Genomic DNA, 24,335 nt, shown 5'->3' with positions numbered 1-24,335 from the left:
CGCCTTCAAAGGCATAATTCGTTCCGATAGCATCGGAAGTTATCAGCTTGTCGTCCAAAATAACGTACTTTATTATATTTAAACGTAAAGATACGAACAACATTACAAACACATACTATTAAAAGAAACGTGGTGAATCAATGCATTAATTAATATTAACTGTACCTAGATCGCCCGTAGTTAACAGGGGAATGGTCGGTAAGCGAACAAATTGTGCTCTATGGAGGCACTACTATACACTACACTATACACTACACTACTATACACTACACTATACACTACACTACTATACACTACACTATACTTATATACACTACACTATACATTACACTACTATACACTACACTATACACTACACTACTATACACTACACTATACTTATATACACTACACTATACATTACACTACTATACACTACACTATACACTACACTACTATACACTACTATACACTACACTATACTTATATACACTACACTATACATTACACTACTATACACTACACTATACACTACACTACTATACACTACACTATACTTATATACACTACACTATACATTACACTACTATACACTACACTATACACTACACTACTATACACTACACTATACACTACACTACTATACACTACACTATACACTACACTACTATACACTACACTATACTTATATACACTACACTATACATTACACTACTATACACTACACTAGACTTATATACACTACACTATACTTATATACACTACACTATACACTACACTATACACTACACTACTATACACTACACTATACACTACACTACTATACACTACACTATACACTACACTACTATACACTACACTACTATACACTACACTACTATACACTACACTACTATACACTCCACTACTATACACTACACTATACTTATATACACTACACTATACACTACACTACTAAACACTACACTACTATACACTACACTATACACTACACTATACACTACACTATACACTACACTACTATACACTACACTATACTTATATACACTACACTATACACTACACTACTATACACTACACTATACTTATATACACTACACTGTACACTACACTATACACTACACTACTATACACTACACTTTACACTACACTGTACACTACTATACACTACACTACTATACACTATACACTACACTATACACTACACTACTATACACTACACTATACACTACACTATACACTACACTATACACTACACTATACACTACACTATACTTATATACACTGCACTATACACTACACTATACACGACACTACTATACTATATACTACACTACTGTACACTACACTAAGCATGACACTACTATACACTACACATCGGGCTCTATAGAGGCCTGTCGTTAAGCGATTAGTCGTTAACAGGGGTGTTTCGCTGGACGTGACACACTTCCTAACAATATACGACTCCCACCATCGGTGAACTCGGCAATTCGCCTCTTGTGGAGGGTGACGCTTGAAGGCAAATCAAAGGGGGCGGTCGACATCACCTCCCGGTTACCTGGAGTTCGATAGCCTCGCGTTGTTTGTCTGTGTATCGCCGATGTCTGCGCTGATAGGGTCTTTTTTTTTAAAAAGAAATCTGCGCAGCGGGTGCTCGCTTGTGAATATGTAATGGACTTTTCAATAAAACGAGTTGAGTTGAGCTTCCGCGGATTAGCTTACACGTCGAGCGGGTATTGGTGAAACCCCAATTAACATAAACAAGTTCCATGCCGAACTAACAGTCTGACTTTCAATCTATTAATCTAACTATCAAACGAATGATCAGTCTAACTATCAATATATCAGTCTATCAATCTAATGATCAGTCTAGCTATCAATATATCAGTCTATCAAACTAATTATATCAGTCTAACTATCAATTTATCAGCCTGACTATCAATCTAATTAGCAGTAAAACTGTCAATATCAACATATTAATATAACTGTCAGTCTAGTTTGCAATGTATCTCTCTAACTACCGATCTAACAATTAATCAATGTATCAAATTAACTACCAATCTAAATGTCAATCTATCCAACAGTCCAACTATCGCTCTATCAATCGAACTACCAATCTAACTACCGGCCTATCAATGTGTCCAGTACTCATCTTCTTGGTTCTTTCGGTAAAGTCACGTAGAATGGAAATAAAATAATAAAAATAAAACATAATAAAATAAATAAAACATAATAAAATTATGTTTTATTTTTATTATTTTATTTCCCTTCTACGTGACTTTACCGAAAGAACCAAGAAGATGAATCCCTGCAGTCATGAAAGCTTTAAATCGAAAAGTGTCCAGTACTCATATTTTTAGCTCTTTCGGTAAAGTCACGTTAAAGGGAAACAATAAAATAATAAAATACATATAAAACAATAAAAAATTCTCACGACGTTTCGACCATAACGCAAACGGTCATCATCAGGTGTGAAAAAAATGTTTCTTGCCGTTGGTTTTTCACACCTGATGATGACCGTTTGCGTTATGGTCGAAACGTCGTGAGAAATTTGTATTGTTTTATATATATTATTATTTTATTGTTTCCCTTCAACGTGACTTTACCGAAAGAGCTAAGAATATGAATTACTGCAGTCACGAAAGCTTTAAATCAAAATGTCGAGTACTCTTTTGATGTTTAAGGCCGAGTAGACCTAAGGGAGGCCTGGGGACCGGTTCGCATGCACGTATAGTATAATCACCACAGAGTGTTAATCGTGGCCATACAGGGAACTTGGATCGTCATCTTAAACTAAACTAAACAAAAACATGTTTACCATTAAAGGCCCACTGAGCTGCATTGGTCTTTTCAGAGTGACCTGGCGACAAGTGATCGCTCAAAGAAGTGGCTTGTCACGTGGACACTTATCGCAGCCAAACATTCTAAACGCGTGGACGTTTATTGTAAATGCGGAGGGGAAAGCAGGAGGACCCAGAGAAGAATCCACGCGACCACGGGGAAAGAGAGACACGCAAACTCCAAATATACAATCGGGATGGAACACCACGACCTCCTGCATACCGGGCGAGGTAGTTAACATCTCACCAACGCGGCGCCCAATGTGGATAACCGCTACAAACACCAAGACAAATGTGCCCCCGCGTAGCCCACACAGACTGCTGGGACAAGTGCTGTTAGTGAGCGCCTCATGCAGGCCGGAACGGCACACCGACGAGGGGGAGTGGTGTGGCCGGGTCACCACTCACGCCACAGAGACACACGCGCGTCTCGGGTGAGCGCTTAGCGTCAGCGGTTAGAGCGCCGCGCTACGAACCCGGCGACCAGAGTTCGATTCCCGTTCACGCCCACCAACACCCAGCGACGATTATCTGACACCGGTTCTGGGCCTCCCCTGGGGCGACTCGCCGTCAAATGAGTACCTGGTGTGGTGGTGTGTACTAGACATCGCCACTGGGGAGACAAAGGCGGTAGGGCGCAGTTATGGCCCCACACCCCCTCGTGTGCCGTGTCGGCCTTTATAGGCTGCTCACTAACAGCACTTGCCTCAAAAGTATATTAAAGGCTATATGGGGGATCTTTGCCTTTGGTGTTGTCGGTGTTGTTGGTGGTGATTTTGTTGGTGTTGTTGGTGGGGTTGTTTTTGGTGGTGGTATTGGTGGTGGTGGTGTTGAGTAACCACCTCGAGATGCACGAGACGCAGCGACGCCTTATGCGTCCGAGCTGCTCCGTGCCCTCATCTCAGACTCGATTTATACGACTCAACTAATCATCGCGATTGATGAACACGAAACCCGTAGGCCCTAAAACAACGCCAAGCGACCAGCAACAAACATCACGAATAAAAATGTGGTAGAGATGTAGCTGATAGTTAATACGTTTCTAGATTCTTCAAAAAAAGGTTACTGGAACTTCGGACAAGGAGGCGATTTGGAGGGAACTACAATGTATCCAATGCCAATTGCCGTGGGTGACAGACGGGGACACGAGACCATGGAGCCAGCGACATCATAGTACAAGCAGACATCGAGGCGGAGAGAGAGGAAGACAGAGAGACACGGAGACAGAGAGGCAGAGAGAGAAACAGACAGAAAGGTTAAGAAAGAGATAGAGAGACAGAGAGATCACATATGCAGGGAGGTAAAGAAAAAACAGCGAGAAGTACAGGGAGACACAGAGAGACATACAGAGAGAGAGACACACAGAGAGGTGAGGGATAATATACTTAGACACAGGGTGACAGCGGCCATGAGAGCGCATGAGCGATGCCCGAGGTAAGAGAGCGTTGCCGTTTGTCTAACAGAATGCGATGGAGTCGCCCCGTGCCACTAGTTTGGAGCGCGACCTCGTGCGCTGCTCAGCGCGCTGCGGCGCACCAGTGGATTGCGACATTCCTGTGGCTGTGTGTGTGTCTCTGCGTGTGTGTGTGTGTCTCTGCGTGTGTGTGTGTGTGTCTTTGTCTTGTGTGTGTCTGCGTGTCTGTAGTGGGGAGCGGTAGTGGAGCGGTTAGCGCGTTGCGCTACGTACCCGGCGACCCGAGTTCGATTCTCGCTCACGGCCAACACTGCTGGCGATTATCTAAACCGGTCCTGGGCATCCCCTAGGTCGACTCAGCCTCAAATGAGTACCTGGTGCGGTGTGTAAACATCGCCACTGGGGAGACAAAGGCGGTGGGACGTGGTGCTGGCCACCCAGCTCCTCGTGTGCCGTTCCGACCTTCATAGGTGCTCGCTAACAGCACTTGCCCCAACAGTCTGGTAAGGTTAATACGGGGGATCTTTGTCTTTGTGTTGTCTATGTGTGGTGAGCGGTAGTGTAGCTGCTAGCGCGCTAAGCTATGAACCCGGCGACCCGAGTTCGATTCCAGCTCACGGCCAACACCAGTGACGATTATCTGAACCGGTCTTGAGCCTCCCCTAGGTCGACTCAGCCTTGCATTTGTATCCTGTGCGCTGCGTAGTAAACATCAGCATTGGAGTGACAAAGGCAGCCGGGCGTGGTTCCGACCAAACCACCCTCTCGTTTCGTGTGCTAGCTAACAGAACTTGTTCCAACAGTCTGTTCAAGGCTACACGGGGGGATGCGGGCGATATTTGTGTGTTTGGATAGCAGTCTTTACGCACATCCTTTTCAATTCAGTGTCGCATTGCACGGGAGGCAAATTACCTGCTTGATAGATAGATAGATATTTTTTCTTTAAGTGTGGAGTACCCAATTTCGACATGTATATAGATAATTTTAACACGTAGGCTTTCACGACAAATATTATCCCCAATAGATGTATTTTAATGGATATTTCCAGATATGTATGTACGTATATCTCATCCTTGCCACCCTTCCACAACTTCAGTATAATTAACAGTTCACATTCTCCCGGTATCCAGTATATGCTTGATTAGTTGTTTTTGCAGATGTGTTATATATGTTTTCACACACACACGGCAAATATATATAAACATTTGGTAAATATACTTCTACAACAACAACAACAGCAGTATTCAAATTAAACATTTAACGAGCTAAACTAGCACAACTGAATGAGGATCACTGCTCGAAACGTCATTTGAACTGTGTCAACGACCATCACGACGCAAGGTTTTCTTGTTTAACATTATAAATTTAAATTCGTATGCATTCAGTAAACTCGACGAACCGATTACAGTCGGCCTACTATGATTAAGAATGTTCGATCAATCTCCAGGCCACGTCCCTAACCGCGCCGCGGAGGAACACTCATCCAACAGTGGAGTGACATCAGCCATGGCGAAATTATCCACTGCTGGATGAAGGCCTGCCTCTTCAATCCCGCTGAACTTCCACCCAGCACGATCCTCCGGTCACGAACTGAACTTCATCGCCCAAAAATTCATCATCATCATCATCTGGCGGACAACATCTCGAACGCAATTCCTATTCCATAATCTGGCATTCCAATATTCCGTATCATTATGTTATACTTAATACGTTGCTCGAGTGTGCATATCAATTACGTGTACACGTGTGTAGCGCCGGTACGATGTGTGCGTGTAGTCGTAGGAGTATTAGCGCACGCAAGCAAACCCACGTCCCGTGAATAATAGCCGCAATTAAGTTGCCACGTGCGGATGGATTATATGGATAATTATATTATCCATCATCAAGAAGTCGCTGTGCAGATACCACGCCGCTGTGTGGCTCGTCATTGGTGCATCGAGAGAGAGAGAGATCGTGAGAGATGGCTCGGCGGGGAGGAGACATCCAGCCAGCAGCGAACCCAGCATGCGCGCCACGGTGGCTAGGAGATGTTAACTACCTCGCTTGGTATACATGAGGTCGTGGGTTTTGATCCCAACCCTGACGCCTGCTGTGTATTTGTAGTTTGCGGTGTCTGTCTCCCTACGGTCGCGTGGATTTCTCCCCGGGTTCTCCGGTTTGTCCTTCCATACAGTGAGAACCAACATCGCGCGCTTAGGGCATTTGGCTGCTTTAAATGACCACGTGATAAGCCACTTCGACCCTGCTATCATTTGTGATAGCCAGGTCGCTTCTGAAAGAGCTGTATAGCTCAGTGGGCCTTGTCTGATACAATATAAAAAAAATATAGTTTTAGTTTAAACCATAGTTGACTGATGATAACACTAACGACAATGACAGTTACTTTATTCTCTATTGCTTGTAGCTGTACCGTGGTTAGCAAATGTAGGTACTGTGTATACCACGTGAATGTTAATTCGGTATCTCTGATCAAAGGCACCACCACCACCACCACCGCACCTTGTGTTGAAATGCATGCGCATAGATCAATTAGCAAAAAACGCAATTAGAGTATGTTAAAACGCATATTAGAATGATAATACTGGAATCAATATAAAATGTGCGAATCGGCCGTGCCCTGCCCTGCTGAGTGAGCGGAGTCCTCTTGCCTATCGCGCCGTAATCGGTCGCGAAAGTCGACGTGGAACCACAGCTCACGCACTGTGCTTCGGGTAATAAGTATCGATCGCCAGTCGTGGCAGCCGTAGTCAATGTCGATCGCCAGTCGTGGCAGCCGTAGCCACGGGCATCGAACTCGTCTCGACGCGGTTGCGCGCTCACCGCTGCGCCACCGCTCCACCACGCGTAATGGTTAATGGAAACAGGATGTTGTTGTTAATGGCCCTATTTTATTCTGAGTTAATTGTTTTTGTTGTTGTCGTCGTTTATCTGAGTTTTAAATTACACACGCGCATTGCAGTTGAATTTTACGTATTCAGTTGGGTATACGAGTTGGTAAAAGTTTGTCGAGAAAAGTTATCGCTTTAGGGGAGATTATATTCCACACATTCATTCAAAAGCACGGTCCTAAAATCCACGTATATGCATAGTACATGACAAAAACCCACAACGCAAATCCGTTCATATTTACGCATATACAACCATATGCCTAATATACATACACTGTACATATAATTACAATGCATACATTCAATTTTACAAGTTCATTTAGTGATGGACACATTGTCATAGTCTCTCTTTGTGCAAGTGCTGTTATGAAGGCTGGCAGCACCACGCCCGGCCGCCTTTGTCTCCCCAGTGGCGATGTTTATACACCGCAGTATGTAGTAATTTGAGGCTTAGTCGACCTATGGAAGACCCAGGCAAGGGTCAGATAATCGTCAATTATCTTATCCGTAGTTGAGAATCGCGACACTACCACTCCCCACTATACATATACACACACGCTATACATATACACACTATACCTACACATATACACACTATACCTACACATATAAACACACGCTATACATATACACACTATGCCTACACATATACACACACTATACCTACACATATACACACACACGCTATACATATACACACTATACCTACACATATAACACTATACCTACACATACACACACTATACCTACACATATACACACTATACCTACACATATACACACACTATACCTACACATATACACACACGCTATACATATACACACTATACCTACACATATACACACTATACCTACACATATACACACACACGCTATACATATACACACTATACCTACACATATACACACACTATACCTACACATATACACACACACACGATGCATATACACACACACGCTATACATATACACACTATACCTACACAATGCATATACACACACACGCTATACATATACACACTATACCTACACATATACACACAACACTATACCTACACATATACACACACGATGCATATACACACACTATTTTGGCAGACAAATACTTTACTCCAGAGTGAATTTGTTGCTCATTGCATTCTTACTTAACAGGTGGACTTTGACGGTCTGAGTAGAGATCAATCCAGCAGTGGATAAATGATGGCCGAGAATAGTGATGATGATCAAACTGATTAACCAAGTTAACGCATAGGCCTATACTTTATATGTGGCGCATAACAAAGCCGATGACAAAAAATCCTCCGATGAGCCTTCACAGACTGTTGGGGCAAGTGCTGTTAGCGAGTAGAGCCTGTGAAGGCCGGCACGGCACACGAGGGGGTGGGTGGTCAACACCACGCCCGGCCGCCTTTGTCTCCCGAGCGGCGATGTTTACACACCGCTGCCAGGTACTCATTTGAGACTAAGACCACATGATTATGAACAGGAGCTAATGGCTCAGTGAGCCTTACCCAAATAAAAAAAAAGTAGCTTAGTTATCACTCGCCACGAAAGTGCTCGAGGCGTGCATGGGAATCGAACTCGGGATCAACCAGGGTTCACCGCGCAGTGTCCTCACCGCTGCGCCACCGCTCCACATCGCTTGATGCAGTCTTGCCTTTAATGTCACATTGCGATCCACGGGCTATTTCGTAAATTATTACCGTGTATACACGGAATGCGGTTACTGCCGTTTGGCCTATAGAGCAAGGTTTTGTGTCATTTAACCCACGCGTATTTTTTGTGTCTTATGGGTTAGATTATTTAGGGGTTACATTATATATTACATATATAATATGTAATATTATATATTACATGAATAATTACAGAAGACGCTGAAATTAACTTACGCATTACATTATCAGAGCACATACACGTGCACGTGTACCATAATACATAGCACGTGTATTAGGTATTTAATTATGGTAACATTCATCGACCAAACATATCACGTACATTTTTTTAAAATAATTTTCTACATCTCGTGTACTATATAGAATGTTGACTTAAAGCTTTCGTGGCTGCAGGAATTAAAAGAATATATAGAATGTGGTGCGTGTGCGTGCGTGTACCGATGCAGTGCCGAGCGCTTAGCGCACTGCACCACGAACGCACGCCCTCCAGTTCGATTCCCACTCACGATCAATAACAGTGGCGAAATGTTTGAACCGGGTCCTGGGCCCCCGCTAGGTCGACTCAGCCTGAAATAAGTAACTTGGTCCGGTGCGCGCGCGCGTGTGTGTGTGTGTGTGGGAACATCGCCACGAGGGAGACAAAGACGGCCAGGCATGGGGATGGCCAACCAGCCTGGTCGTGTTCCGGACCGGTCTTTCATAGGTGCTCGTTAACAGCACACGCCCCGACAGCTCGTTAAAGTTGTATGAGGGATCTGTGTCTTCGTGTACGAACGCACCATTAGCGTGTGCGCTCACAAGTGCACGTCAGCTTTAAGTTACACTGCAAATACGATGTAGAGCAATCTTAACCTTCTTGTGTTCAAAGGCGAATTTCAAAACCACTGTACATAACAACAACAAACACAGCGGGTACATGTATTTTACATACAGCGGAGAGACTGTTTCACCGTAGGTCCCCATGTAAATCTATGCTTCCCTGGAGGAGTCTATGCGATGCAAATGCAATGTGGATTCATATGTAGGGGTCTAGATGCAGACGGCATCTCAACACCCTTCACAGAATCAATGGGCGCATTTATATACAAGAATATATATGCAGTTAGTCACTAAGAGGCCGCGCTAAACGACCGTGCGGACTTCACATACCGACCCATGTGCTGTACAGGCATGCCTCTCGAAAATTGAATATACCTCTGGCTACGAAGCATAGACAAATACGCTGTATGCACCGCGGAATATACGATAATTAAAATGCAATACGATGCATTGAACAAATGAGTGTAACACTCCGTTACCTGTATATCCGAATGACAACGAAACGCCTCGTCTCGCGGTGTCTATCTCTTATCGGCCTTCCCGGCCGATTTGTGTCAAGCGGGCGAAGCGATCGACTTTGTTGGGTCTCATCAGCAGCGTCAACCGGGACTTCTGCTCGGTTGTGACCGGGACGTTATTCGCTAAATCGCTCCCTCAAGCGCGACTCGTCTCTTCCCCTCTCTTAAGCGCAAACAAAACTTTAACATCATCGCATGGACAAAACCGCGCGTTCTTCATATATATATACACAACATAAGACTCATGATCAACAAAAAATTGGCAATACGGACACAAAGACAAAGATCACCCGTATAGCCTGGAACAGACTGTTGGGGCAAGTGCTGTTAGCGAGCACCTCTGAAGGCCGGCACGGCACATAGAGGAGGTAGGTGGCTAGCACTACACCCGGCCAGCGGCGATGTTTACACATCGCACCAGATACTCATTTGAGGCTGAGGTGACCTAGGGGAGGCCCATAACCGGCTCAGATAATCGTTACCGGTGCTGGCCGTGAGCGGGAATCGAACGCGGTTAGCCAGGTTCGTAGTGCAGCGCGCTAAGCGCTACACCACCGCTCCCCACACCGCACTACACACACACTAACACACACACTAACACACTCTAACACACACTAACACACACTAGCACACACACAAACACACACTAATGCACACACACACTAGCACACACACTAACACACACACTAACACACACTAACACACACACTAACGCACTCTAACACACACTAACACACTAGCACACACACAAACACACACTAATGCACACACACACTAGCACACACACTAACACACACACTAACACACACTAACACACACACTAACAGACACACTAATACACACACTAACACACTAGCACACACGCGCGCGCGCACACTATCACACACACACTAACACACACTAGCACACACACTAACACACACACTAACACACACACTAACACACACTAGCACACACAATAACACACACTAGCACACACACTAACACACACACTAACACACACTAGCACACACAATAACACACACTAGCACACACAATAACACACACTAGCACACACACTAACACACACATTAACACACACATTAACACACACACATTAACACACACTAACACACACTAGCACACACACTAACACACACACTAACACACACACTAGCACACACACTAACACACACATTAACACACACACTAACACACACACTAACACACACACTAACACACACTAACACACACACTAGCACACACACTAACACACACATTCACACACACTAACACACACACACTAACACACACATTAACACACACTAACACACACACTAACACACACACTAGCACACACTAACACACACACACACACTAACACACACACACACACACTAGCACACACACTAGCACACACATTAACACACTAACACACACACACACTAACACACACACTAACACACACACACTAACACACACACACACTAACACACACACTAACACACACTAACACACACACTAACACACACACTAGCACACGCGCGCGCGCACACTTACGTCGGAGAGCAGCGAGTATTTAACATTGTCCTGTAATTTCAAAAGCATGACTCCTGGTCCTCAGTGGCGCGGCGAGTGCCCACCTCTCCCTGCGAACTGCCGCTGATATATTCAAGTTCGCCCCTGGGGTACTACACCCCTCCCCCTCCTCCTACTCAACCCACCCCTCCCTCTCTCCTCTATGCCCCCACACACACTCTCCTTTCCTCTCCCTCCCTCTCTCCTTTCCTCTCTCTCTCTCTCTCCACACACTCTCTCCTTTCCTCTCCCTCCCTCTCTCCTTTCCTCTCTCTCTCTCCACACACTCTCTCCTTTCCTCTCCCTCTCTCTCCACACACGCTCTCCTTTCCTCTCCCTTTATCTCTCTCTCCACTCACACTCTCTCCTTTCCTCTCCCTCCCTCTCTCCTCTCTCTCTCTCCACACACTCTCTCCTTTCCTCTCCCTCCCTCTCTCTCCAAACGCTCTCTCCTTTCCTCTCCCTCACTCTCTCCTTTCCTCTCTCTCTCTCTCTCCACACACTCTCTCCTTTCCTCTCCCTCCCTCTCTCTTCACACTCTCTCCTTCCCTCTCCCTCTCTCCACAGTCTTCTCTCCTTTCCTCTCCCTCCCTCTCTCCCTCCCTCTCCACACTCTCTCCTTTCCTCTCTCTCTCTCTCTCCACACACTCTCTCCTTTCCTCTCCCTCCCTCTCTCTTCACACTCTCCTTTCCTCTCCCTCCCTCTCCACACACACTCTCCTTTCCTCTCCCTCCCTCTCTCCCTCCCTCTCCACACTCTCTCCTTTCCTCTCTCTCTCTCTCTCCACACACTCTCTCCTTTCCTCTCCCTCCCTCTCTCTTCACACTCTCCTTTCCTCTCCCTCTCCACACACACTCTCCTTTCCTCTCCCTCCCTCTCTCCCTCCCTCTCCACACACTCTCTCCTTTCCTCCCTCTCTCTCTGTGCGGCACCGAGCCGGCGCGCGCGTGTCTCCCTCTCGTGGCCTTCAGCGACACGGGGGGCTGCGTTGCGGCCACCTTTTAGTTTTTGCCCGGAGGTTGATTTCGTGTATTGTGAAGAAGGGCCTTTCCCCGAAACGTCGCCTATTATATATAGATTTTTTTTCTTGAAAGGCCACGGTGCTATCGTTGTTTAATCTGTTGAGGTTATTGTTGTTGTTGAGGTTATTGTTGTTGTTGTTGTTATTGTTGTTGTTGAGGTTATTGTTGTTGTTGTTGAGGTTATTGTTGTTGTTGTTGAGGTTATTGTTGTTATTGTTGTTGTTGAGGTTATTGTTGTTGTTGTTGAGGTTATTGTTGTTGTTGTTGAGGTTATTGTTGTTGTTGAGGTTATTGTTGTTGTTGGTTAGGAGTCCCGCAGGGAGTTGATATTTGACCTGACAGTTTTTTCTCACTGCGAGTTGAACCGGGCAACCCTCAACTAGAGTTCGATTCCTCGCCACGGCTAACATCGGTGGCGAATGTCATTGAACCGGTCATGGGCCTTCCTTCCCTAGGTCGACTCAGCCTTAAATGAGTACCTGGTGAGATGTGAAATAAACCTCAACGCTGGGGAGACAAAGGCGGCCGGGCGTGGTGCTGGACACATCCGTCCCCACGTGTTCCGTGCCTGCCACCATAGGTGCTCGCTAAGAGCCCTTGCCTCAACACTTGTCCCAACAGTCTGTGTAGGCTACGCGGGGGATCTTTGCCTTTGTGTACGCGGTTCGACGTGACTCATTTGATCATTGATTTCGTTCTACGAGGGAGTGGCTCCGCCCAGTCCTGTCAACTACATCAGAACATTCATCGAGACGCATTCATGCTCCTAGAGATACATCGAGACATCCGATTAGGCACAGTTGGCTACGTACAATGCGGAAGGAGTTCGAGGTACATACGTAGAGACACACAGAGATACATAGAGACACACAGAGATACATAGAGATACATAGACGCACACCAACAGAGATACATAGGGACACACCATCATAGATACATCGAGACACACAGAGATACATAGACACACACACAGAGATACATAGACACACACAGAGATACATAGACACACACAGAGATAGATAGAGACACACAGTGATACATAGACACATACAGAGATACATAGACACACACAGAGATACATAGACACACACAGAGATACATAGACACACACAGAGATAGATATAGACACACAGTGATACATAGAGACACACAGAGATACATAGACACACATAGAGATACATAGACACACACACAGAGATACATAGACACACACAGAGATAGATAGACACACACAGTGATACATAGAGACACACAGAGATACATAGACACACACAGAGATACATAGACACACACAGAGATACATAGACACACACAGAGATACATAGACACACACAGAGATACATAGACACACACAGTGATACATAGACACACACAGAGATACATAGACACACACAGAGATACATCGAGACATCCGATTAAGCACAGTTGGCTACTTACGATGCGGAAGAAGTTCGAGGCACATACGTAGAGACACCCAGAGATACATAGAGACACACAGAGATGCATAGACACACACAGAGATACATAGACACACACAGAGATACATAGACACACACAGAGATACATAGACACACACAGAGATACATAGAGACACACAGAGATGCATAGACACACCAACAGAGATACATAGGGAAACACCAACATAGATACATCGAGACATACAAAGATACATAGACACACACACAGAGATACATAGAGACACACAGAGATACATAGACACACACAGAGATACATAGAGACACACAGAGAGATACATAGACACACACAGATATACATAGACACACACAGAGATACATAGACACACACATAGATACAGACACACCCAGAGATACATAGACACACAGAGATACATAGACACGCACACAGATACATAGAGACACACATAGATACATCGAGACACACAGATACATAGAGACACACAGATGTACATCGAGACACAGAGATAGATAGAGACACACAGAGATACATAGAGACACAGAGATACATAGACACACACACAGATGCATAGACACACACAGAGATGCATAGACACACACAGATACATAGACACACACAGATACATAGACACACACACAGATACATAGAGACACACAGAGATACATAGAGACACACAGTGATACATAGAGACACACAGATATACATAGACACACACAGAGATACATAGACACACACAGAGATACAGACACACACAGATACATAGACACACACAGATACATAGACACACACAGAGATACATAGACACACACAGAGATAGATAGAGACACACAGAGATACATAGACACACACAGAGATACATAGACACACAGAGATACATAGACACACACATAGATACAGACACACACAGAGATACATAGACACGCACACAGATAAATAGACACACACAGAGCTACATAGAGACACACAGAGATAGATAGAGAAATACAGTGGTACATAGACACACACAGAGATAGATAGAGACACACAGAGATACATAGAGACACAGAGATACATAGACACACACACAGATACATAGACACACACAGAGATACATAGACACACACATAGATACAGACACACACAGAGATACATAGACACACACAGATACATAGACGCACACAGATACATAGACACACACAGAGATACATAGAGACACACCGATGGGAGACGTGGTAGGTGCGGAGACTTAAAACAAGGCGGGGTTAGCGAAGCGATCGTGCAATTTCAAATGTCGAGGGTTGTCTTGACCATACTTCACCACGCTCGTCAATGCGGGTGGATGCAGTAAGGGGGCGCGAAAATTCGTTCATGTTATCACTCGCCGCTGACGTTGGCCGTGGCACGGGAATCGAACTCTTTCCCAATTACCGACACTACGTTACGAACCCGGCGACCCGAGATTCGATTCCCAAGCACGGCTAACATCATTGACGATTATCTGAACCTTGCCTGGGTCTTCCGTATGTCGGCTCAAACTCAAATGAGTACCTGGTGCGGTGTGTAGTAAACATCGTCACTGGGGAGACAAAGGCGGCTGGGCGTGGTGCTGGCCACCCACCCCCTCGTGTGCCGTGCCGGCCTTCAAGAGGTGGTACTACTCGCTAACACTTGCCACAAAAAGTCTGTTCAGGCTATCCGGGGGATCTTTGTCTTGGGGGCGACCTTCATCCAGCAGTGGTATTGATGATAGATGCTAAGTTTGTTTTAATCATCGCAGCAGCAAATGGCAAAGCTGAGAAGAGGCGCGCGCCGCACAGATGGACGCAGCAAATTCGCGGGTATCTCGCGTTACAATGCACACAGGGGATGAATGGGGCTCGCACGGCTATTGTTGTCACAACAACGAGCGAATAGATCCCGAAGCACAGAGGTATACGCGGGGTCATTTTAACCCAACTCCCCTGTTGCGTCTCTCGGCACCGTATGCAGGGTGGCTCATAAGTCAGGACACACAGGGTTATCGTGTTTATTTTAATACCGGCATTAGAACATGTTCAACGTTTGTTCTTTAAGTCAATATTGCATCCATCATTATTGATGTCTACATTTCGTCTTCTTCCCTTTCCAGGTGACATTTACACACATGCCACCATATGTAGGAAATAAGAATAGGTGTTACCCTTTCTGGCAATAAACAGTTTGTGTTAAGATGCTCAAACACCAAATAGACACATATTGCAAGGAATCTTGTCTGCATTAACCACACGTACTTGTGGTCAACATACACACAAACATACACTGATAATATATGATGCATTGTCCTTACAAATGATTGGCCTATACCAGAAACAGCTTTCTTTAGGGCCTGGTCTCACCGGTGTCAGACCAGGAAACGCCAAGAGGCGAACAGTGCCTCACTTTTAGTTAACCGATTGTACCATTTGCAACTCTCTTAAAGCGACTTGGATGTAAGACGATATTTAAATATGAAGATAAGATACGAAATTTTACTGAATCGAGACTAAACGTAATTGGCGAATGTTTAAAGATGACGCATGTAACCTTAGAGAGAGAGAGGGAGAGAAAAAAAGTCACAAATTAATTTAAAAAGAGAATTCACGCATTATGCGTTAATGTTCATAATGGAAATTCGTTTGAACATGTGTTGAAATAAATTATATAACCGTGTTTGATTTCTTGAAAAGAATGTAATTAGCCCATGTGTCCTGACTTTTGGGCCACTCAAATAATAATAAGTAGTGTTTGTTATTATTATAACTTTGTTTGCATCATCGGCCTATTGATTGGCCATCAAGACCAAATAATATCATAAATCGGCATTTGTTTAAGCAAGCAAACCATGGGCCGGTCTCGAGATTCTGGGTCTCATCATCGAGCAGTCGGGTACATTTTAAATACATTAACATGTGTCATTGCACTTGCCCCAACAGTCTGTAAGGGCTATCCGACAGTGTTTGTCTTCGTGGTGTGTGTGTGTCTGAGGGTACCACAGGTGGTGCATCGGTCAGTCATCTCAGTTAGCCGATCCATGGCACCACCTGGGTACCTCCCGTGACCTCCTGCCGGCGGGCGTTCGACACTTCGCGTGGCCTTAACGTGCACCTAGCCTGGCACAAGCGCCGTGGTGACGTCACCGCCAATTAGTGGCGGGTGGCGGCGGCGGCGGTGGTGGTGGTTGTTGTTATTGCCGTTTAAAAGTTACACCCCTAAAATGCCGCTGTGTTCTCAAAACACGACCGCCTATTGTTGTGCAATACAAACATACGGCAGACGCATTCGCGCGCTTTAGTCACGCCACTCATTACCGATTCACACGATCAAAAACCCGGACACGTGTAGCCTTTACAGACTGTTGGGGAAAACCAACCTTGTGGCGTCACCCCGGGGTACCATGCTAGCCGCGGATCTCGCATGATCTCCGTGATGCAGTCATTTTTCGTCCGTTGATGGTCGGCGACGCGGCAATCGACTCATCCCGACGAGCTGTACTCACGATGCACCGCTACCACGGTGCGTGCCGCGAAACGTTCAGGATGTCGGCGCAATCGTCCTCGCTGTGTTTCGACATCGCGGAGCAGCACCACCAATTTCGGACTGATTGGTTACCCCAGTCGCGGAGTGAAGTACACCCCTGGAAAAAAATATATAGTGTCCCAGAAATAAAATATTTAATTGCCTCGGCCATTCAGTATTATTTGGTACCCCGGGGTACCGCCATAAGGAGGATCACTTGTTGTTAGCAAGTAGCAACTACACGGGAGATGGAGGGGGGGGGGCAGAGCCACGCCCCGGTGTGGACACACACACACCGCACCAGGTTCTCATTTAAGGCTGAAATGACCTAGGGGAGGACCAGAACTGGTGCAGATAATCTTCAGCGGTGTTGGCCGCGAGCGGGAAGGAATCGACCTCGGGTCGCCGGGTTTGTGAGCGCAGTGCGCTAACCACGCGCGCCACCGCTCCCCACAACGCACTCGACGACATTAGGCGCGGTTGCTTCGCTGTTGTTGTGATGATGAAGAATGTTTTTGTTAAATACCTGTGACATTCTAAACCGGTATTTTGTGGAAACACACGATTCGACTGGTGCGCTTACAGAGACGAGGCGGGCGAACTCATCAACCTGCACGGTGACACAATCTCGACTTTCTGCGAGCCTCCGTGATGCCTCATCCTGCTGCTGACTACGACGATGATGACGCTGCTGCTGCTGCTGCTATTTTGGTCTCGATTAACCGCGTGCGCCTCGCCGTCCAACAACAGATCAGAGCTCGTATCGTTATTACGACGACGACGAACTACGACTGCGCTTTGTCCGGATTGCAGTTGCGTTGAGACGCAATCCAATAAGCTCGCGTCGGTGTCAATGCGGGCATGCGAATCGTCTCTCTCGTCAGAGACAAAGATCCCCCGTATAGCCTCAACAGACTGCAGGAGCAAGTGCTGTTAGCGAGCACCTATGAAGGCCGGCACGGCACACGAGGGGGTGGGTGGCCAGCACATACACAAATAGACACCCACGCATACACACACACACAGACATCCTAAGATGTGGATATGTAGGTGGGTAGATGTGTATGCGAATGGGTAGGTATGTACGTTATGAAGGTGTGTAAGTGCGTTGGTTGACAGGTAGGTTGGTGGGTACGTGTGTATGTACAGTACTAAGTCGCTGGGTAGGAATGTATACACGTGTTAGTGGGTTGATAGGTAGATATGTAAGTTGGCGCGTAGTTAGCAAGCAGGTAGATTACATTTTAGGCAGGTAGAAATAGCCAGGTAGGTATGTGGGTACTCGATCGAAGGAGAAGTACTCGCGAACAGAACTTTGCACAACCAATATCGACTATAACCACTGTCCAATACGTCGACGAGCAAACACGTGCACAGCCGAAAAGCTTGCACGCAACTCGTCACCATCATCATCATCACGAGCATGCATCGTCGTCGTCGGTCCCGATGAATCCACTGCTGGATGACTCGACATCCGCTGTCCGTTTGCGGCGTGGGCAATGATTGAGTTCCTCAAGGGACTCCTTGAACCGGCCGTTCCCTCGCCAGCCGCGCAAATTATAGCGCGGCGAGTAGCAATTTACAGGCCACGAAGAAGATAATAGGGGGGCGCGCTGCGTACAACCCGCAATTAAACTAAGAACTTTAATGGACTTGTCATAATCACCACATGATCTCTGCCACTCGAGTGAATACGAAGATACCTGTAATTAAGTTAAGGCTCTGCCGGTCAAATTGCTTGGCTGGGCTCAGCAGTGGGCAAAGTGCCGATTCACAAACATCGATTTTTGTTTTCTCTCTCTCTTATCCTTGTTTTGCTGACGTCTCCTATCGACTGTTTATCGATTTAAATTTGATCTCTGTCGTTCGATGCATGCAATGATGAATCGATTATTTATGACAACGATGGTAGTCGTGTAATCGATCATAGCTATACGATCTCTTTAACGATGCAATACAACGGCTGATTTCACCGCTTCTGAATGAGAATATGAGTTTATACTGGAGGAATCCGATGAGCTATAAAGCTCTTTTTCACAGGTGCTCAATGAAAGTTTTTTTTTTCCCACGCCGGGAGTGATCTGGCTCTACTTCACCACGCTACGAACCCGGCGACCTGAGTTCGATTGTTAGACGCGGCTAACATCAGTGGCGAATGAAATCTGAGCCGGTACTGGAAAACTCCGTTCGGCCAACTCCCACCTCAACAAGCACTTCACCAACGAGCATTGACAAGCGTGGTGAAGTATGGTCAAACATGGGAAGGTGTTCGCCCGAGATTGGATTGGCAATGGCCTGTAAAAATATTACTAAACAATCATTATGTAGCAGAGAGAAGCAGAGACGCTCACAAACAACAACAACAATGACACAGATTCCCCCGTATAGCCTTTAACAGACTGTTGGGGCAAGTGCTGTTAGCGAGTAGCACCTATGAAGGCCGGCATGGGACACGAAGGTATGGGTGGCCAGCACCACGCCCGGCCGCCTTTGTCTCCCCTAGTGGTGATGTTTACACACCGCACCAGATACTCATTTGAGGCTGAGTCGACCTAGGGAAGGCCCCGGACCGGTTCAGGCAATCGTCGCTGGTGTCTGGCGGCCGTGAGCGGGAATCGAACGAACTCCGGTCTCCATCGGATTCGTCGAGCGGCGCTCTAACCACTGCGCCACCGCTCCTCACAAATCCACCGCGACACACGAACCCTCACGTGCATACAGTATACATCGACGACAATGGGAATGATCACAGTTCCTATGATCACTGTTACATTGTTTTTATAGCTTTATTTTTGGTGATTTCGAAGACGTTTTGGTTTAGCCATATTTATTTGTTGTAGTACAGAGTTAGACTGATAACTTTAATCTAAATTGTCTCATTGTTGTTATTGTTTGGCTTGCATCCCACTGGGATTTTAGCACACAGCGTTGATATGCGGTGCTTTTTCTGGAAGACTTTGCTGCTTTTTCCTGGATTTTTTTCTGTTGCGCGTAGTCACTTGAAGATGTTTTCTTGTCCACGTGTTTTGTTTGTTGCGGTTGCAACCGATTCAAGAGCCGCATGGCTCACAGGGCCATATCGATTCAAGAGCCGCATGGCTCACAGGGCCATATCTAATCAATGGAACTGAACTGAAATGACAACCACGCGAGTAGGGAACGTGCGCGCGGGGGAGAGACGGAGCGGTGAAAATCCAGGGCGGATTTATTTGACGTCGCTCGATCGCGGGAGACGGGCGCCGCTTCATCGACCAGCAGCGGATAATTAATGGCTCACGATGATCACGACGACGACGGTGGTGGTGGTGGTGATGACGAACGATCAATGATAATGATGATAATAATACGTTGTAAAGTTCATTGTATGATAGTCGTAAAGTTCATTGCGCCAGCCAATCAGGAGCCCGGAGCCCGCCACACTGTCGGGGCCCTCCAGTGTGGATGGAGAGGTGGAGGGGGGGGTCGAGGTGGTGGAGAGATGGAGAGGGGGGGGGCGAGATGGTGGAGAGGGGGGGTTCGAGGGGGTGGTAGGGGAGAGGGGTGGGGGGCTATCCCTCGCCGTCTTAATTGATCCACGGCGCCTGGGTTCGAGCTCACGTGCTGGGATTTGTCTCTGCCCTCTCTCTGTGTGTCATTGTCTTTTACCGCCCCCCACAAACCCCCCCTCCCCCCACACACCCTCCTCGACACAAACAACCCGCGGAGCTCCAGACTCCCCTGCCACGCCTCGACGTGAGACGCCTCATTGTCATTCAAGAAGGGGGCCTCTGCCAAAGGTGCGTGGCGCCCCAAAGACAAAGATCCCACACCGTATAGCCTGCGGACGGGCTGTTGGGGCAAGTGCTGTTCGCGAGCAGCAAACCTATGAAGGCCGGCACGGGTTTGGGTGGCCAGCACCACGCCTGGCCGCCTTTGTCTCTCACCAGTGCCGATGCTTATGATAACACCGCACCAGGTACTCATCTGAGGCTGAGTCGACCTAGGGGAGGCTCAGGACCGGTTCAGACAATGGTCACCGGCGTTGGCCGTGAGCGGGAATCGAACTCGGGTGGCCGGGGGGTTCGTAGCGCAGCGTAGCGCTAACCGTTGCACCATCGCTCCCCGCGGTAGTGCAACCGTTAGCGCACCCTGCCCCCCCTCAACATTACCGCCCTCCCCCCTCTTCTCCACCCACCCACACCTCGCAGTCATTTGACTTCAGAAGAGAACTTGTTTCGCTTGTATTGTCAACTGAGCAACTACCCGCCCCCCACAGACACATTTTCCGAGGTTGAAAACAAAAAAGCTTCGTGGTTTTTGCCAGCCCTACCGTCAAGGGGGGGGGGGGGTGGATATTATCCCTTCGCCGTATCTGTCCGGGGTGGAAGCGACCTGGTTTCCTCTCCTCGCTTGTGAAGATTTAAAACAATGAGAAGAGAGATGGTTAAACATTTTAAAAAACCCGATACGAATCGCGCGTAAAAGCGGCATTCGAATTTATCTGTGATCCAGAGCTACTCGCTCGATTACCCCGCTTGTTATTGTCGCTCAATAGCTCGATGCCAATGTTGAGCTCCTACTCCTTGCTGCTGCTGCTGCTACTCATGATAGAGGTGCTTTGCTGGGTTTTAGATCGTGTAAATGTAAATGCGCCGTTAAACCCGCCACTACGCGACACAGCCAATCGGTAAGGTTTGTCACGTGAACAGAACGTGCCAATTCGTTCCGAGTGCAGCAACGCCGGTGTGCTGGAGAGTAAACCCACAACATTTACAATTGGAGTACGACGTTTCGCCAGTCATTGCAACCAGCATCATCAGGCGACAGCCAGACTTATGGAGCAGTCCGCCCGTTTCGTTCCTTAAATCGAGGCATCGGTGCGATGGCAACATTTGTGCGCTCTTCTTACGCAAAGTGGGCTGGCGGGTTTAACCACACATTCCGAGTTCCACGTTTCGGCAGTCATTACAAGCAGCAGCATCAGGCGACGGCCAGATGATGCCGCCGCCGCTGCTGCTGGCCACGACGAGAGGAAGGGACTTCAGCAGAGCAGAGAGAGTGTCGCTGCTCCTCCGTTGAAGGAACGCGGACCACGGTGGTTTACTGGAAATCCATGGCTTGGGTTGCATTGCCAAAGTCGCACTACTGTGGCTTGTTCTTTGAATGTAACTCTACGTGTCTCTGTGTTTCTCGATTAGTCGATGCATCTCTGTGTGCGTCTATGGGTTTACTGGAGATCCATAGCTTGGGTTGCATGGCCAAAGTCGCACTACTGTGGCTTTTCCATTCATGATGGAGATGTGCGCATCTGCCCAGTTGATGTTCTGATATTGTTGATGGTTACACCACCGGTGTTGTCGAGGAACGTGACGGCAGTCAGTCGCCTCCTTGTCACTCTTATATCGCTAACACAACGCAATGCCTCTTGCTCCCGTGAACTTCACTCGTTGATTCATCCACTCATGTTGAGGACTGTCTGGTCTCATCCACCACGCTGTGTTCAGCCACCAACACCACACTGTGTTAAACCACTACCACCACATTGCAGGTCACTTCTCTCGCATCTCTTTCTGCCTCTTCCATCCCACTGCTCCACTCTGGAATTCCCCTCCCATCACCATCATCTGTTTTCCCAAGTTCTCATTACAGTATATAAACTTCGCGGAATATGTTAACTCTTACTTTGCTGTCCATTACAACTTTAATAGTTCTGTTTCGTTGCTCGCCGCTGGGCGTTTTGGCCCATTGAACCTGTCCATAAAAATAATAAGAATTTAAAAAAGATCTTAACCAAAGGTATGTGATTACCACCCCCCAGTACAACCAACTCACGATCCCCCTCCGGCCCCGCCCCTCCCCCTCCGCCCCCCTAATCAACATCGCCTCGCCTATCCTTTAACAACACAACCTCATTTGCATATGAGGCGTGGCAGCCAATTTGAATTTGTATGCATGGCCAGGTCAGCTTTGCTCTGTGGCGAAGGTGAGCGTGAAGTGAGCATGTGTGGGTGTGTGTGTGGGTATGTGTGGCTGTGTGTGGGTGTGTGTGGCTGTGTGTGGGTGGGTGTGTGGGTGTGCGTGGGTGTGTGTGTGTGTGGGGGTGTGTGTGTGGGTATGTGTGTGGGTATGTGTGTGGGTGTGTGTGGGTGTGTGTGGGTATGTGTGGGTATGTGTGGGTGTGTGTGGGTGTGGTTATGTGTGGGTGTGTGCGGGTGTGTGTGTGGGTGTGTGGGTGTGTGTGTGGGTGTGTGGGTGGGTGTGTGTGGGTGGGTGTGTGGGTGTGCGTGGGTGTGTGCGGGTGGGTGTGTTTGGGTGTGTGTGGGTGTGGGTGTGTGGGTGGGTGTGGTTGTGTGTGTGGTTGTGTGTGTGGGTGTGTGTGGGTGTGTGGGTGTAGGTGTGTGTGGGTGTGTGTGTCTGGGTGTGTGTGGATGTGTGTGTGGGTGTGGGTGTGTGTGGATGTGTGTGGGTAGCGGTGTCTGAGATCGGCCTCTGTGGAGGAGGTCGTTCGTGAAGGGCAGTCGCCCTCCAGCGACAGCGGTGCAAAGGAGCCACACGCCCACAACCACGGGCAGAGCGCCGAGTGGATGAAACGACAACCCATGGCACCTGAGTCTTGCCCCGTGACCTCCTGTCAGCAGCGAGCCTTCGACAATTTGACGCGGTCTCAAAGGGCACCTAGTCTGGCACAAGAGCCG

The 24,335-nt window shown here is 47.2% G+C and overlaps 1 protein-coding gene across 2 annotated transcripts in view; it reads right to left on the bottom strand.

Annotated features, from left to right (window-relative positions):
• Positions 1-24,335, bottom strand: part of LOC103091742 (transcription factor AP-2-alpha) — a 78,905-nt gene that overhangs the window by 27,652 nt on the left and 26,918 nt on the right. Inside the window, exon 1 of one of the 2 annotated variants that reach the window (XM_032959452.2) lies at positions 11,671-11,771. The exons of the other annotated variant lie outside the window; for it this stretch is intronic. Coding sequence (XP_032815343.1) covers positions 11,671-11,718 — 48 coding nt within the window. The 5' untranslated portion in view covers positions 11,719-11,771. Of the gene's footprint in view, positions 1-11,670; positions 11,772-24,335 lie in introns of those variants that run through there. 2 annotated transcript variants of the gene reach the window in all.

This window comes from Petromyzon marinus, chromosome 23 (genome assembly GCF_048934315.1).
Source record: "Petromyzon marinus isolate PM22_M1 ecotype Great Lakes invasive population chromosome 23, UKy_Petmar_22M1.pri1.0, whole genome shotgun sequence".
In the NCBI taxonomy this organism is placed as follows: domain Eukaryota; kingdom Metazoa; phylum Chordata; class Hyperoartia; order Petromyzontiformes; family Petromyzontidae; genus Petromyzon; species Petromyzon marinus.
Note: the sequence above shows the minus strand (reverse complement) of the source record. Positions and strands in the feature narration are given on the sequence as shown.